We start from the raw sequence: 16,502 nt of genomic DNA on the forward strand, positions 1-16,502 counted from the left end.
AGACTAAAGCCTTCAGGTTAAATCAAGGGTGCATTGGGCAGAAACAGAGCCACAGAGCTACAGTCAGTCAACCTTCAACAGTTGAGCAAACGCAATTCAGTGGAGAAAGAGTAGACTTTTCAACAAGTGTTGCTGCAACAGCCAGACTCCATGCGCAAAAAACAAATCAGGACACAGGCCTTACTTCTTTCACAAATTAACTCAAAATGATCTAAACATAAAATGCAAAACTATAAAGCTCCTAGAGGACAACATAGGAGAAAACCTTACATGGCCGGGGGTTCAGAGATGACTTTTTAAGTCTATTGAAAGCACACTCCATGAAAGAATATGTTGTTAAGTTAAAGTTCATTAAAATGGAAAACTTCTAAGAAAGATCAAGTAAAATGTGGCAGAAAGCACAAGACGGGGGCCCGGAGGAAAGCTGACGATGGCTAACTGTGAAAGGTGCACAGAAAGGTCACAGAGAGGGCAGGTGGTGGCCAGCAGATCTGTTCGGAGCGGGGAACATGGCCACACGGTGTGTGACCCTACAGCCCGTCAGACCCAACCCCAGAGATGGAAAGAAAGAAACAATACCATCATCGCTCCAGCATCTTGAACTGGTCTTGTCTCGCAAGTCACTCAGCACCCAGAAACATCTTGGATCAGATTTTTCTTTAAGACCAGCCAGCAGAACTAAAATGTTATTTTAAATGGATCTCTGGAACTCTCAGTCCAGAAAATATCCTTACTTGCCTGCGGATGTCTAAGGAAAAGCCTCTCTTTTAACCAGGAGAAAACTCTGGAACCCTGAAAACAAAAAGTTGAGATGACCCTGTGGGATACCTGAGCTCCTTTAACCAGACTGAGGCTGTTGATCTAACCTCTCCATCTTGGTTTTCAAAGAAAGGAAGGAAAACAAAAAGCAGGAAATCATTTGCTCCAGGTTGGCTGAGGCTTTGCAGACTCCACACAGTTCTGCCTCCAAAGAGCTTGCTTCCCTTCACTCAGGGGCGGACAAGGAAAGCTGGGCTCTGAGAGACTCTTTACAAAAGCAAGCAACTGTGTCTCATGTACTTTATCACTTCTATTTTGGATTGTTCACTAGTTTTGAACATGGTTGGCTTCTCCCCGCCAGCAACCTGCCCGTCATGAAAGCATCACCATCAGAGGATAAGGTTCCTGCACATGCCTGTTCATACCATCCTTCCTCCCCAACATCCATGTTACAGTGAAAGGGAACAGGTTGCCCTGTGTGCTGGCTGGGAACAGATCCAGTGAGACCCTGTGCTCTGTGAGCTATGGGGGGCAGGGGGCCTGCAAAAATCTAACACTTCTCAACCCAGGGAGGATCACACTCGTCTTTACTCCGTCCTTCAAAGTCAGGTTGGAGTAACATTCTAGGAAATGTTTTTGCAGTTAGGTAACTGATGAGTAGTGGAGTAATGGGAAAGTTAAGTTTTCATTTCAGAAACTATCACCTGATTTTTCATTAATTCCCCAAGCCTATTTAAATTATATACCTCCGACGCTTACTCCAACCCAGAAAGCATACATTAGGAAGGAGGAGAGTTCGCCCACTGTCATGTGGGCACTGCCCATCAGCAGCCCTCCTTTGTACAGGACGGAAAGCACGATCAGGTTCCCAGAGAGCCCAGTCTGTTAAGGGAAGAAAACACAGAAGTCAGTGAGAACAAAAGACCCCAAATGCAAAAAGCATTCACACTGTGCAGAATTTCCTTTATGCATTTAACCATCAAGCAAGATTTTCCCAAAATACATTTTAATCTGAACTTTAAAATTCTTTCTTTTTTTTTCGGCTATACTGCACAGCATATGGGATTTTAGTTCTCTGACCAGGGATCAAATCTCTGCCTCCTGTGATGGAAGCATGAAATCTTAACTGCTGGAAAGTCAGGTTAAGTCCCTCAAAAATATTTCTGAAATATCATAATATTGAAGGAAATAATCTCATCAACATAGAAACCTAGATACTAAGCTACCTATCAGATTCCTATTTTACTCAATCTAATCTATTTGCAAAGGGAAAAAAATGATATTAAGGATGCCTCCCCGATGTATTCTACCACGGTGGGCTGGGCAGGCTGCACTGAGAAGCCAGGTAAGATACGGGGCCTATCTGCTCTGATGTGCATTAGGTACATCGTCTCTGTAAGCGTGCCTCCTCAGGGCTTCCGGTCTGTTGAGCTACGGCCATCACTGAATCACCGCTACCATCTTTCCACTTTGAAAGTATTGTGACTCTGCCATCATGGTGATTTTCCAGCTCGGTGTCCTACCTGAGTTCCCTGTGATCAATGTGGTCAACTTTCTTATACCCTCTTCTTGAATACACTGAGGTTATTCTGGCTAATTCTCAGTGGGTTTAAAACTGCCTACACCAGAATGACCTGGGGCTAAAGGACAGATCGCCAGCCCCATTCTAAGAGTTTCGTGGAGCTGAGGATCCGTGTGTCTAACCAGTTTCCAGGTGAAGTGGATGTCAGGGCCTGATCCACAGTTTTGGTCTCACCACCTTTCCTTGAATCACATTTACTTGCTTTCCCCTTCCTTCACAAAAATATTTTTAAGAATGGTAATTCTTAGTCTTGAGGGAGAAGGGAAGTATTTTCTGTGTATGGTAAGAGTCACAGAATAAAAATCTCTCCTGATCACGACGTCTACACTTTTCGTTCTTTCCAAAATAATCAACTTACTGCTCCAAAGAAGCCAGCCCGAGCAAATGCCTCTTTCCTTGCTAACTGCATCACGTGGTCCACTTTGTTGGTGTATTTCTCTATTTCAGTCGTTTCTTTCCCAAAAGCTCGAACAGTTCTTATGTTTCCAATACGTTCCTCAGCTAGCTGGGAGAATAATACAAACATTTCACGGGAGGCAAAATTAAAATGTGGTTCTCACGTTTAAGATACTATCAACAGAAAGCTGCTTGTCATATGTAACTAAGTGAAAAACAGACTACAAAGCAGAGTACGTGAAGAATCCTGCTTCTGGAAACAAATATGTATCTATACATAGACACATCATATATATATAGGTAGATAGAAAAATAAGTGAGGAAAAAAAAAAGAAAAATAAGTGAGAAGGTTGGTAGATAAATAAATATATTTTTATGCAGTGAGAAAGATAAGATAAAATCATAGACTCCAAAATGTTAATAATATTCATTCAGAGCTAGGATTATGCATTTTTTTCTCATTATATTTCTCAAAATTCTATTTTCATAATATGCATGGTTTTTATAATGAAAATATAATGATTATTTTTAATTTTTAAAAAAGACAGAACTGGACAGCATTACAAGGACAGCACTAGAAAGCCACCCTTATTAGTTAATAAAGGATAGAGTATCATCCAGAACAACTATTTTCAGAACATGATTAGCCTTTTCACCCTATAAAAAACAGTGACTTAAGCTCATATGATGTAGTCAAGTGGGATCAGTGCTGAGGTGTGGGTAGAAATCAAGTCTAGAAGGCAGAATGCTTTGGGTTCCAGGATCTGCAGGGCTAACACGAGGCAAAGGATGTACTTTTTGGAAAGGTTAGACACATCGCTTTGGGTCTGCCCACTAATAACCTGGCTCTGAGTTCACCCAAGTGGAGACCACACCAGGGAGGGGCCTTTACCTGAGTGGCCTGTGCCAGGGAGTCCTGGGTGATTTTGGTCAGTTTCCGTAGGTACCGGCCATAAAGCACAGCGATGATGGACACTGGAGGCACCACACTCAAAACAAAAGTGGCCAGCTTAGGGGACACAAAAAACTGTCAAAAAACCCAAAACATACGTGTTACACAGAGTAGCAAGATACTCTCACTGCCCACTGTAAACATGCGTATGTTTAAATTAATAGGTAGGCCTAAAGGTGCTGTTTGGTAGAACTTTTCAGACATTCTCGGTCTTCACAAAGCCCCGTGAATATTCAGCCGCCACACAGGAGTAACGTGACAGACAGCCTCTGAGGCTGTGGAGCCCCTTTGCCCTGCAATGCTGTACCACTAGTGGCGCGACGCTGGCCAGTGCTACCCAAATCAGACCACACTACTCAACAGAGCAGCGGGGATGGAGGAAGGAGACCCCTTCTGCTTCACACTGGCCAGAACACACCAGGAGTTCTGTATTCAAGTCTGCATTAAGGGTTCTGAGCAACCAGAGCAATGTCTCCCTGAAATGACTCAGATGGCAGCAAGACCAAAAATCCCCACGCCATGTGACAAAGTTGAAGGCGGACTTGCAGAGGCGCGACAACCAAGTCAGAGCTGTTTCCATGGCTTAGAGGACTGGAATCTCAGGCAAATGGATCTGGACTCAACAAAAGGAGTCTCCTAACAACTGGAGTTGCCCAAAGAGTAAGTAACACAATAGGGTTTTCCTATAGCCAACCCTGCAGTTAGGTGATTGTATTTTAAACGGTGTTAGCATCATTATTCATTATCAAATAGTCTCATCAGTGTAAGACTCTCCGAAAATGCTGGGGGAAAGCTGCAGGCTGAAATGTAAAGTGAAGGATGGATCAAGCAATCATTCACTTATTTACTCATTCAACAACTGAGTACCTAAGGCCTACAGACAGCAGACACTATCCTAGGCACCTGGGAGGTAACTGACCCACAGGGAGTTCCATCTAAGGGGAGAGGTGAGGTGGGAGTCAGAGAAAAAATAGGTGAGATAGAGAGAGAGAAAGCCTGGAGTGCCCTGTGGTCTTGGAAGAGAATGTGCAGGGCCCTGAGGCAGCAATGAGCTCAGTACCTTGACCTCTGGGGATGGGCCACCCTGAACAGACAAGCAGGCACTGGGGTATCAGTGGCCTGCAGAACACAGGCGGAGCAGCGAGGCAATCGAGTAGGTCTGAACACAACACAGCCCAGGCAAGCTGTCTGCATGGCAGGGCAGGAATACCCCTTGCTGTCCCTGAGCTTGGGGATGGTCTCAGGACCCTCCCTCCCTGTGCTCCAGTTCCATGCTTAGAGATAACCTTCTGAAGGATGAGACAGGTGCTGTCACGGAAAGGAGTGCTGCAGAATCAGGAACACACAGCTCAATGGTGGGAGGAAGAACCCACATGTAAACTACTCAACTGACAGTATGGCACAGACATCATTAGGTTCTCGGAAGCAGGCTTACCATAGTCGGGTCCAGGGACCCGTGAGAAAGGATGAATCTGTCAGTCCCTCCAGACCCGAAGGCCAGATCCCGGGGCGTGCCTCCTCATGAGGCCCCGCTATAAGCTGCAGCTGACTGCTGAGTCGCTGCAGTCGTGTCCGACTCTGTGCGACCCTAGAGACGGCAGCCCACCAGGCTCCCCCGTCCCTGGGATTCTCCAGGCAAGAACACTGGAGTGGGTTGCCATTTCCTTCTCCAATGCATGAAAGTGAAAAGCGAAAGTGAAGTTGCTCAGTCGTGTCCGACTCCTAGCGACCCCATGGACTGCAGCCCACCAGGCTCCTCCGTCCATGGGATTTGCCAGGCAAGAGTACTGGAGTGGGGTGCCATTGCCTTCTCCGCTGAGCATCTGTGTCCCCCTCAAACTCACAGGCCTTACACCTCCACGGGGCTGGATGTGGATGGAGCCTCTAACGAAGGAATTAAGGTAAAATGCGGTTATAAGGGTGAGGGCCCTGATCTCGTCTTTTTAAGAGAGTAGCCAACTCTCTCCACACAAGCACAGGCGAAAGGCCACGTGAACAGAGCTCGCAGTGAGAAGGTGGCTGCACGCGAGCCACGGGAAGAGGCCTCAGAACGAACCTACTTTGTCAGCACCTCGACCTTGGACTCCCAGAGTCCAGATCTGTGGGAAATACACTTCTGCTGTTTGAGCCCCCACTCGTGGTACTGTTATGCTGCTCCAGGCACTGAGACAGGCCCCCTCTGACACCCTGCCCTTCAACTGCTACTCTTCCTGAGCCCCAGACTATTAATATCTGGAAACGGTGCTTTATTTAGTATAGAAGGGCCTTCTCCCAGAGCTTTGCTTCTCTCTTGGCTGAGTGTACACAAGATTTCAAAGCTGTCTTCCTTCTGTATGGTAGACCTTACAGGCTCACTCTGGCAACATAGCCTTCTGCTCCGGACTGAATGCTCTCTGGGACACTGGTCAGAAACTTCAGCTTTTCCACCTATGAGGAAAAATCAGCCACAGTCCTCATTCTAGGGTCTAGAACTGCACCAAGATGACAGCATTGATGTCTACTGGTCACCTGAGAGGTGGTCAGTGTGCTAGGGAACTACACTTTAAATTTTAGCTGTAATTAAAATTAAATTTCAAAAGCTGATATTCCATTTCTGTTCAGTTACTAATAAAGTTTTAAGTATGTCTGGAGATTCTGGTGTGTGCTTTTCAACCACAAATTTTACAAAATCTAAATATTGATTATTTCCAATGAAAGCCTCCAGACTTAGATGTTCTGTGAGTATAAAATATACACCATATTTTTAAATCCTAATATGAAAAACATTTGATTAATAATTTTTATATTAAATACATGTTGAATTGATAAACTTTGTTTATATTAAGTAAAATTATTATCAAAAATTAATATCGTTTCACCTTTCTGTTTTACTAAAAAACTGTTTTGGCTCCTCCACACAGCTTGCAGGATTGAACCTAGGCCCTCAGCAGTGAAAGGGTGAAGTCCTAACCACTAGACTGCTATTGAAGTTCCTCTGTTTCCTTTTTGAAATGTGGCTACCAGAGAAATATCAACAACTTCAGATATGCAGATGATACCACTTTGAAGGCAGAAAGCGAGGAATTAAAAGAGCCTCTTGATGAGGGTAAAAGAAGAGAGTGAAAAAGGAGGCTTAAAACTCCATATTAAAAAAACCCCTAAGATCATGGCATCTGGTCCCATCATTTCATGGCCAATAAAAGGGGGAAAGGTGAAGCAGTGACATGTTTCCTCTTCCTGGGCTCTAAAAGCACTGAGGATGGTGGCTGCAGCCATGGAACTAGAAGACAACCGCTTCTTGGCAGGAAAGTTATGACAAACCCAGACAGTACATTAAAAAGCATAGATATCACTTTATATATAAAGGTCCACATAGTCAAGGGTATGTATGGTCCTCCCAGTAGTCATATATGGATGTGAAAGCTGGACTGTAAAGAAGGTAGAACACCGAAGAATTGATGCTTTCGAACTGTGGTGCTGGAGAAGACTCTTGAGAGTCCTGTGGACTGCAAGGAGATCCAACCAGTCCATCCTAAAGGAAATCAACTCTGAGTATTCACTGGAAGGAATGATGCTGAAGCTGATGCTGCAATACTTTGGCCACCTGATGGGAAGAGTCAACTCACTGGAAAAGACCCTGGTGCTGGGAAAGATTGAAGGCAGGAGGGAAAGGGGTGACAGAGGATGAGATGGTTGGATGGTATCACTCATTCAGTGGATATGAACTTGGGCAAACTCCAGATGGTGAGGGACAGGGAGGCCTGGTGTACTGCAGTCCATGTCCTGGGGTCACAAAGAGTCAGACACTGCTTGGCGACTAAACAACAACAACAACAACTAAAAAATTTAAGTTGCACACGTGGCCTGCACTACATTTCTCCCGGCCAGCAGCACAGGAGAAGGTGTGTCTCCAGACACCGGGTGTGAATGGAGGCAAGCAGATGTGAGGGGCTCCAGTCCCCAGCTAAGGAGGAAGAGGTGGGATGGGGGGAGAGGGTAAATGATGGCAGAGCTGCCTGTCTGTGCAGAGGGAGCCCATCCTGCTCCTGACAGGAGGAGGACGGGAACAACCCTCAGGTCCTGTAGAGATGACTGACAGTAGCAGTTTCCTGCCTTTGCGGACAGATGGCTGGACAGACTGACAGCCTAGTGCTCTGCCTCGGTCCAGCACTCGGCACCAGGGCTCTTCCTACCTGGGCTCATTCCCACCCCCACACGTTCTTAGAACCCAGGCAACAAGGCTTTTGTAAAAGCCACATTCTGTTCTCCAGATAAGAAGTGAAGGTTCAGGTGCCAACAACAAGGCAACTGCCCCGGGTCCCCAAGGCCTCTGCACAGTGCTGAGCACAGCTCTCCGGAGTGTGGCTCACCCTGCCAGGGTGCACGACAGACACAGAAGCTGAGGGACGTACCATCATGCCGATGCCAACAGAGGCCTGCGCTCCAGCCCTGAGCCCGTCTGAGAGGTTCTCCGTCACTGAGCGCCCCAGGAGGGCTGCGTCTGCGGACAGACGGTTGATCAGCTCTCCTGTGCGTGTCTTGTCAAAGAAAGCCACCTCCTGCTTCAGCACTGAGGAGAAGAGTGAAGCCCTCAACCTATTCACGATGCGCTGACCTGCAAGGCAAAAGAAACAGGATGGGGGCTCAGCTGCACACCCGCAGCTGCCCAGGTCACGGCCTGGTGGGACACCAGACACAGCCACGCGCATGCGCTGCTGGCCAGCGCAGGGCTCCCCGTAGCGACCACAGCCCGTGGGGCCGATGACAGAGAACAGAGATCAGCAGTGCAGTTTACAGTTTTATCACACTGACTTCTCACAAGCTAATTCTGCTTCTCCCTCACAATCCTTTCCTGGATTTAACTTTCAAATGGCAAGAACTGGCTAATTATCTACTGAGCATTTTATCAGCTGAAGGGCCAGCAATGACATGGAGTCGGCTGTCCCAGGCTCCGTCACCATGGTGGTGTCACTGCCTATCAACTAACAGACCTCACAGCAACACTGAGCAGCATCACCCGACGCCACGTGCAGGGGCTGACCAGCGCGGGCAGCTCAGCAGGGATGGAGAGGGGAGGGATAGAAACGGTGTAACACACAGCGATACTGGGCAGCATCACCCGACGCCACCTGCAGGGGCTGTCCCGCGCGAGCAGCTCAGCAGGGATGGAGAGGGGAGGGATAGAAACGGTGTAACACACAGCGATACTGGGCAGCATCACCCGACGCCACCTGCAGGGGCTGTCCCCAGTGGGCAGCTCAGCAGCTGCGCACCACCACCCAACCTCCTGGAGACACACAGGCAACTGAGCTCTAATGCCGGAGAGGAGGGGTGAGCACAGAGTCCCTTGTCTACCACGGTCCCCAGCCTGGGGGTGCCAGAGCACAGGGAGCCCACGAGACCCGACCCGCCCCACCCAGGCCGCCCAGGAGCAAGGTCCCGGCACCTGACGTCTGCATGAGGTAGACACGGACTGCATTGGCTGCGGCACCGCACAGGAACAAGCCTCCGAGCGCCAGGCAGAGGCGGGTGAGGCTGGAGCTGCAGTCTGCAGAGGGGTTTGTGTAGATGACGTCAATGATCTTCCCCAGGAAGAAGGGGGCGGACATGGTGATGACACTGGACACCGCCAGAAACCCAACTGCAGCTGGAAAACACAAGCAACTCTCCGGTTCTTCGGTGCTTTGCCCAAGGAACAGGGCGCTGAGTTCATCAGCTTCTTTCCCGAAAAAACTTTTCAGAGCGTGTGATGCTCCGATGCTGGGAGTCTCCTCCCTTTAGCTCCTGGACCCCTGACTAAAGAGGAGTGCCGGATCTGGTTGTGGGGCCATATCAGGCAGGGTGTCAGTAGGGGGCACTGATCCTACCCAAGTATCCAGACCAGACGACCTGGCTTCACCCTGGTCTGTTCCTCTCTTCTTCCCCAGGAGTAATTGAGAGCTAACCACAAAAATCCACTCTGGTCTCCCTCCTGCCTCTTGATCTAGGGGTTCAACTCAGACGACGTTTTCCCTGCGTTCATGCTGTATGTAGTTACTCCTTGGCATCTAACTGCGTCTTAGCTTGAAGATCAAACTGCACAAGTAAAGCTCTTGATTATGTCTAATATTTCACAAGACTGTAGGCTACGGAAAGCAGGCATGGGCATCCACTACATATGTGATACCTTCCTTCTTAATATGACTGCTTTGGGAAATAAAGTACCAGAGTATCATCATGATTATAAAAATATGCAAGAACACAACTGTTCACACTCCTTAAAAAAGGCACAGAATCCTTTCAGAAAAGAAAGTATTGAGAAAATCTGATTAGGAGCAGCATGTGTCACAGATAACTACATTCATAATAAGGAATGCAAATTTAACCACAAAGATGTATCATTTTTCATCTACTGGTTTGGCAAAGTTCAGAGTTTGACAACACCCTGTTAGTGAAGCTGCAAGGAAGCGGCATTTACACTGTTAGTAGCTATGCAAACGGGTACAGTCGCAGTGGAAGGTGATGAGATCCTACCAGTCAAAGTGTAACTGCACACTCCCTTTCGTCCACCAATTCTATCTCTAACGTGTAGATACACTCCCATATGTGTACGCAAAAAAAGGTACACTCAAACGTGTTCATTAAGGCACTGCTTATACCAACAAAAGATTCAAAATACTCCAAACATTTCTTAGTGAAGAAAAGTTAAATCAATTATGGAACATGTATTTTATACATATTATGCAGTCATTAAAAACAATGAGGTGACTCTATGGAAAGCAACATGAGGCAATCCACTAAGACACACTGTTATCAAGAAAAGCCGAGGACACAAATGTCTGTGGGCCTTTTTTGCTAGTTGGTCCTTAAGTTCATGTAGGCACAAAACAACCCCAGAAATTCTTCAGCCTGAAGCTCTGTACCCAACAGGCAAATGGCTCAGTGTGTATATGTTGTCTAAATGTCTGGAATGTACACCTGGTGCCTCTCCACTGGCATCCACAGTTTAAGAAAGTAAATAGAAGCTTTCAAGGAGAATCATGGTTTCAGACCTGCATTGTGACCAAAGGCTCTGCCCACCTCATCCTACTTCCTTTGGCCTTATCTCTAACATGCGTTCAGCCAAGCAGATCTCTTGTACATCTAATTCTGCTCTGACATCTGCTTGTTGGAGGCCCTAAACTGACACACCCAATGACCTTTCAAAAATAAACACACACATCCATATGTTCACCTTTACAGCTGGGCCATGGTCAAAGAACTTCCCAGGCAGCGCTAGTGGTAAAGAATCCGCCTGCCAATGCAGGAGACAAGAGATGCAGGTTCGATCCCTGGATCAGAAAAGTCCCCTGGTGGAGGGCATGGCACCCACTCCAGTATTCTTGCCTGCAGAATCCCATGGGCAGAAGAGCCTAGTGGACTAGGGTCCACAGGGTCGCAAAGAGTCAGACATGACTGAAGCAGCTTAGCATGCACGCGCACACAAAACATCTCCAAGGAAGAAACAAACGAGTAACCGTTTCCTTCTGCAGAGTGGCACCAGGCGCCTGGGGCAGGGTGCATATGTATGCCACTGTGAACCTTCCAAGTTCAGTCCTCCTGGGGCTCCCTCTGTCCCTCCTGACCCGCCCCCCCTCCGCCCCCACTGCTAGCACCATCACGAAACAGTCAATGGCAAGGACCCTAAGTGGACACAGTGTGGGGGATGGGTGCTCCCAACACCCTGCAAATAGCTTCTCTGTGTCTTGCCTAAAGCTAACACTTCAGTGAAAGGCTTCACTTTTACAAAACCTTAATACAAAGAGTTAAGAGCAAACTCTGCCAATCGGTCATTCAGCTGGCAAACAGCTCTAGGAGAAATATGAGCTTGTTAAGTCAGGAATACTGCCCAGACTCTCTCCCTCCTGGGGGTCTTCTAACACCTCCCCTCAAAGGGGGCCTGCTCTGCAACCCCATCTATAATACAAACCCCGACACACCTTTCATTCTCTTTCCGGCATTTCCCAGCCTTTGGGAAGTTTCACTTATCTACTGTATCTCTCCATTAGGAGAAAAGATTTCTATTTTGTTCACTGTTATATCCTAACTGCCTACAGGGACAGGCATAGAGTATAAGCTCAATAAATACTGGCTGGATGAATGAACAAACTGAACTTAGGCAAAGGAGGGAGAAAAGCATGTCAAAGTTCAACAACAGCCCAAACAGAAATATAAGATCTGGTAGCTCAGAAAGTCTGTGTGGAAATGACTCCTTTACAGGAGCCAGGAAACCCGCGTACCTGACTGCGTCATATAAACCTGGCCAAGTGCCCTTTTAGTTTGCTGTAAGACTCAGGATCTTGTTTCAAAACTCTGTGTTCCTGATAACTGTGCTCAGGAGGACTGAAAGCCCAAGGGTTCTGGGAGCATATGTAGCTCAGGTTCTGCAGGGCTTGGCCACAGAAGCCAGTGGCCTGGCGACCTGGGAATTAACCCGGAAGACCTGTTTCATCTGTCATCAGCAGGCAGTTTCTCTAGTCTGCTTCTTCCCTTTGGCAAATACTTCCATAAGTGTAATGTATATGCAAAGCGCTACGAGAGCTCATCTCCCTCCCACCTCTAGTCTTCAAATTCAGTTATGATTCCAAAACAAGAACCTGTTCAGCATGAACACACACTAGTTCTTACATAGTAATGATAATGATTACAAAGAGAAGGGAATTTGGCTGAATTAAACTTCGATCCAGGGGCTTCCTGGTGGTCCAGTGGTTAGGAACCCACCTGCCAATGTGGCTGACATGGGTTTGACCCCTGGTCAGGACACTAACTCCACTTGCAGCAAGGCAGCTGAACCCCCACGCCGCAACTACTGAAGTCTAGAGTCTGTGTTCCACAGCAAGCAGCCACTGCAATGAGAAGTCCTCGCACCACAACTAGAGGGCAGCCCCACTTGCTGAAACTAGAGAAAGCCCACAAGCAGTAACGCAGAGCCAGCAAAGCCAAAACAATCAATCCTAAAAAAACATCGTTTCAGGATCTCCCCTTTAAATTAAAAAAAAATTATTACTGCCTCTTTCTTCTACAAGTTCAGTTTAGTTCAGTCACTCAGTCGTGTCCAACTCTTTGCAATCCCATGGACTGCAGCATGTCAGGCCTCCCTGTCCATCACCAACTCCTGGAGTTTACTCGAACTCATGTCCATTGAGTCAGTGATGCCATCCAACCGTCTCACCCTCGGTCATCCCCTTCTCCTCCCACCTTCAATCTTTCCCAGCATCAGGGTCTTTTCAAATGAGTCAGTTCTTTGCATCAGGTGCCCAAAGTATTGGAGTTTCAGCTTCAGCATCAGTCCTTCTAATGAACATTTGGGACTGATTTCCTTTAGGGTGGACTTGTTGGATCTTCTACAAGTTAAATGTATACAAAGTAAAAAAAAAATTCTGCTTTGGGTTAGCTGGATTTCTGTTAAGATTTTACTACACAACACCATCTCTGACATGTATTTGCACCACAACTATCCTGATTCCTCCCCAGACCTGATGAGCCAAGTAAACCACAATCCTTCTGGCTATTCTCCATCTTTTCCCATGGTTCATTCAGCATTTGCTTACTCCTCTTCCTTGCCTGACTGTTACTGTCTCTTGACAGGTATTTTCAAGCATTTTTCTGTTACCCTAAGTCTATCCAGTCATGGCATTCAAAGAATGAGAGCAATCTCCTTGAAAACAAAGAAGGAAAACCTGAAAGGCAGGCTGCTCGGAGAAGGGCTGTGGCCAGTACTCAGGTCCTAGACCGGCAGGTCTGGGGGCAGCAAAGGTCGTACAGCCTGTCTACCACCACTAGACACAGGACAGCGCTTTTAAGGACTCATCTGCCCACTGAGCTAGGCAGGTGCAGCAAGCCCCATGTCACTCACGGACTAAGGCATTAACTACCCACCACCATCTGAAGCATTTGCCACACACACTGTCTCCTCCAACAATGCTCTCACCATCCTCATTTTCCAGACAGGAAACTCAAGCACTTAGAGGGAGCTTGCACAAGGTCACCCAGTTCATCTACTGCAGAACCACATTCCGAGACAAAAATCTGTCTTCTTCATCTTCCCACAACCAAGCTGAGAAAACACCAGGGACCTCTGCTGGGGAGGGTGAGGCCAGCCAGGGAGCAGAAAGGCTGCCGGATAATGCTGGAGTGGGGACTGTGGTGCAGAGAACAGGTAGGAGGCTCCAGGCTCTCAAAGAGAACAGGGCCGCTGCAGCAAGGCAGGCCTAACAGGGTCTCAGGCTGGGGAGTGAGAGGTCAGGTTTGTATTTTAAATGATTCACTCCGGCTGTAGAAAGAAATGAAAGGACCTGAGGCTGCCCTGCTCCAGGCAAGAGGGGAACTAAGGTGAAGTGGGGAGGAGGGGCAGCGCGGATAGGATGGTGACAAGGAATGCAGGCCTTTTTAAGAGCTAGACTCCACAGGACCTGAGATTTGGGGAGACCTGGGGAGTTCTGAAGTTGGGACTGACAGGATCGGTGCCCTAGCTCTGTCATCTAGCTGTCTGACCTCGACTGAGTCATTCAAACTCTCTGCACCTCAGTTTATGCATCTAGAAGGTGGCAATAAAAATAACCTTTCCCTCAAGGAAATGTGAGAAATGACGCACACACATGATGTCTCCAGCCCAGTGTCAGTATCAACGATGAAGAGAAGTGAAGTTGCTCAGTCATGTCCGACTCTTTGCAACCCCATGGATTGTAGCCTACCAGGCTCCTCAGTCCATGGAATTTTCCAGGCAAGAGTACTGGAGTGGGCTGCCATTTCCTTCTCCAGGGGATCTTCCCGACCCAGGGATCAAAGCTGGGTCTTCTGCATTGCAGGCAGACGCTTTACCATCTGAGCCACCAGGGAAGCTAAATCAATAATAAGTATCCACTATTATCTATTAACATACTGGGCTTCCTAGCTGGCACTAGTGGTAATGAATCCACCTGCCACTGGGAGATCCCTGGGTTGGAAGATCCCCTGGCAAAGGAAATGGCAACCCACTGCAATATTCTTGCCTGGAAAATCCCATGGACAGAGGAGCCTAGTGGGCTACCATCCACAGAGTCACAAAGAGTCAGACATGACTGAGCGCACACACAGAGTCTCTATATTACAGCTGGCACAGCAAGTAGTCAGGACCGACTGGTGCCCCTGCCAGCTGTGTCCCACTCTCCGAGAGGAGGGACAGAGAAGGAAAGGAGTTTTCAGTGTCCACAGAGAACACAGGAGTAGAGGGCCCAGGCAGGTGAGAGGCTGAAGTGAAGGAGCCTGGCAAGTAGCTAAGCTGGACAAGGCAAGAGGTAGAAAGGGCCGACAGTCAGCAGGAAGTGGAGCGCCAAGGAAGCCTCTGAGGCTGTGGAGTGACCTGGAGACAAAGGTCTGGGCAAGGCTAGAGTGCAAGCGACAGGCGTGGCATCTGTGCTGCAGTAACCACAATGGGCCTGCCCACGACTGGCACTTCTGCCCAGCACACACGCCATGTGAGCTGCCCACAGAACTTAAAATCTTCTAGTTGCCACATTAAAGAGAAACAGGTAATATTAATTTAATAACATATTTTATTTGATCCAATATATCCAAAGTATTAGTCATCAATGAACATTAAATCATAAAGAAAATTCACATTTTTTCCCCATACTAAGTCCCTTGAATATCTGGTATTTCACTTTTGAATCAACTCCGACTAGCACGTTTCACAGCACAGCTACAGGATGTTCAGGTTTTCTCTGAAATGTGGTATTTCCGAAGCAAATACACTTGAAGGCTTTCTGGAACAATTTTGTTTCCGAGGTTCAGCCTCATTGCCCCACCAGCACTATCCTTGTCAGAACTTTTCACTCCTGGCCTGGGGTGCAGGATGCAGCCGTTCTAAGCACGCCTCGCCCTCGCCTTGCTTTCTACACCCGCTGGTTTCATCAGTCTCTTCATTCTGGTCACTTAACGGTCTAGCTCTGTAATATTCAACTATGAATGTAGCAAAAGCTCCTGGCGGGCATCAGGTTCTAAGAACTGTCCTCATCTCAAACCACACAAGTCCTTATCTGTGTTTAAGTGAACAGCTTGGGGGTGGAGGGCTGGACATGCAACTTCCACACTTGACCAGTGACCCACCTGGGATATTGATATTCCCTGATAGCTCAGTTGGTAAAGAATCTGCCTGAAATGCAGGAGACCCTGGTTCAATTCCTGGGTCAGGAAGATCTGCTGGCGAAGGGATAGGCTACCCACTCCAGTATTCTTGGGCTTCTGGTGTGGCTCAGCTGGTAAAGAATCCGCCTGCAATCCGGGAGACCCGGCTTCGATCTCTGGGTTGGGAAGATCCCCTGGAGAAGAGAAAGGCTACCCACTCCAGTATTCTGGCCTAAAAGAACGCCATGGACAGTCCATGGGGTCACAAAGAGTCAGACACAACTGAGTGACTTTCACTTTCTTTCTTTCCACCTAGGAATTATGAGCAAGACAATCCCTGTGGTGCCCACTGCACCAAGACCCTCCATCACTGTCATCCCACTGCCCCCTCAGGCCCTGGGCTCACTCCTAGCTCCCAGCTCCATGCACGGTGCTCCCACCCTCTCACTCACTGGACGCCCCAGCAGCCTCTTCTATCTGCCAGACCGGGAGCACAGCTCAGACCAGTCACCTCTTATCCCATCAGCCACAGGGGCCCCGCAGTGAGCTCCTTCATCTTTTAAGACTCCTGTGACCAAGACGATAAGACAAGTTATCAGCGAAAAATGACTGCAGAGCAACCTTGTAGGCCACAGCTGCTGGAAGATATCTACAAATTCCAACACAAAGTGAGACACAGGAGGAAGGGCCAAGGGGCGTATCAAGGACTGT

At 47.9% G+C, this 16,502-nt stretch overlaps 1 protein-coding gene across 1 annotated transcript in view; it reads right to left on the minus strand.

The window, feature by feature from the left end:
• Window positions 1-16,502, minus strand: part of ABCB10 (ATP binding cassette subfamily B member 10) — a 34,061-nt gene that overhangs the window by 14,492 nt on the left and 3,067 nt on the right. Inside the window, exons 2-6 of the mRNA XM_069572578.1 lie at window positions 9,115-9,315; window positions 8,081-8,283; window positions 3,630-3,764; window positions 2,700-2,846; window positions 1,506-1,641 (exon numbers count right to left, since the gene is read on the minus strand). Of these exons, the coding sequence (XP_069428679.1) occupies window positions 1,506-1,641; window positions 2,700-2,846; window positions 3,630-3,764; window positions 8,081-8,283; window positions 9,115-9,315 (822 nt within the window). The remainder of the gene's footprint in view (window positions 1-1,505; window positions 1,642-2,699; window positions 2,847-3,629; window positions 3,765-8,080; window positions 8,284-9,114; window positions 9,316-16,502) is intronic.

Source organism: Ovis canadensis, chromosome 25 (assembly GCF_042477335.2).
Source record: "Ovis canadensis isolate MfBH-ARS-UI-01 breed Bighorn chromosome 25, ARS-UI_OviCan_v2, whole genome shotgun sequence".
NCBI classification, from domain to species: Eukaryota; Metazoa; Chordata; class Mammalia; order Artiodactyla; family Bovidae; genus Ovis; species Ovis canadensis.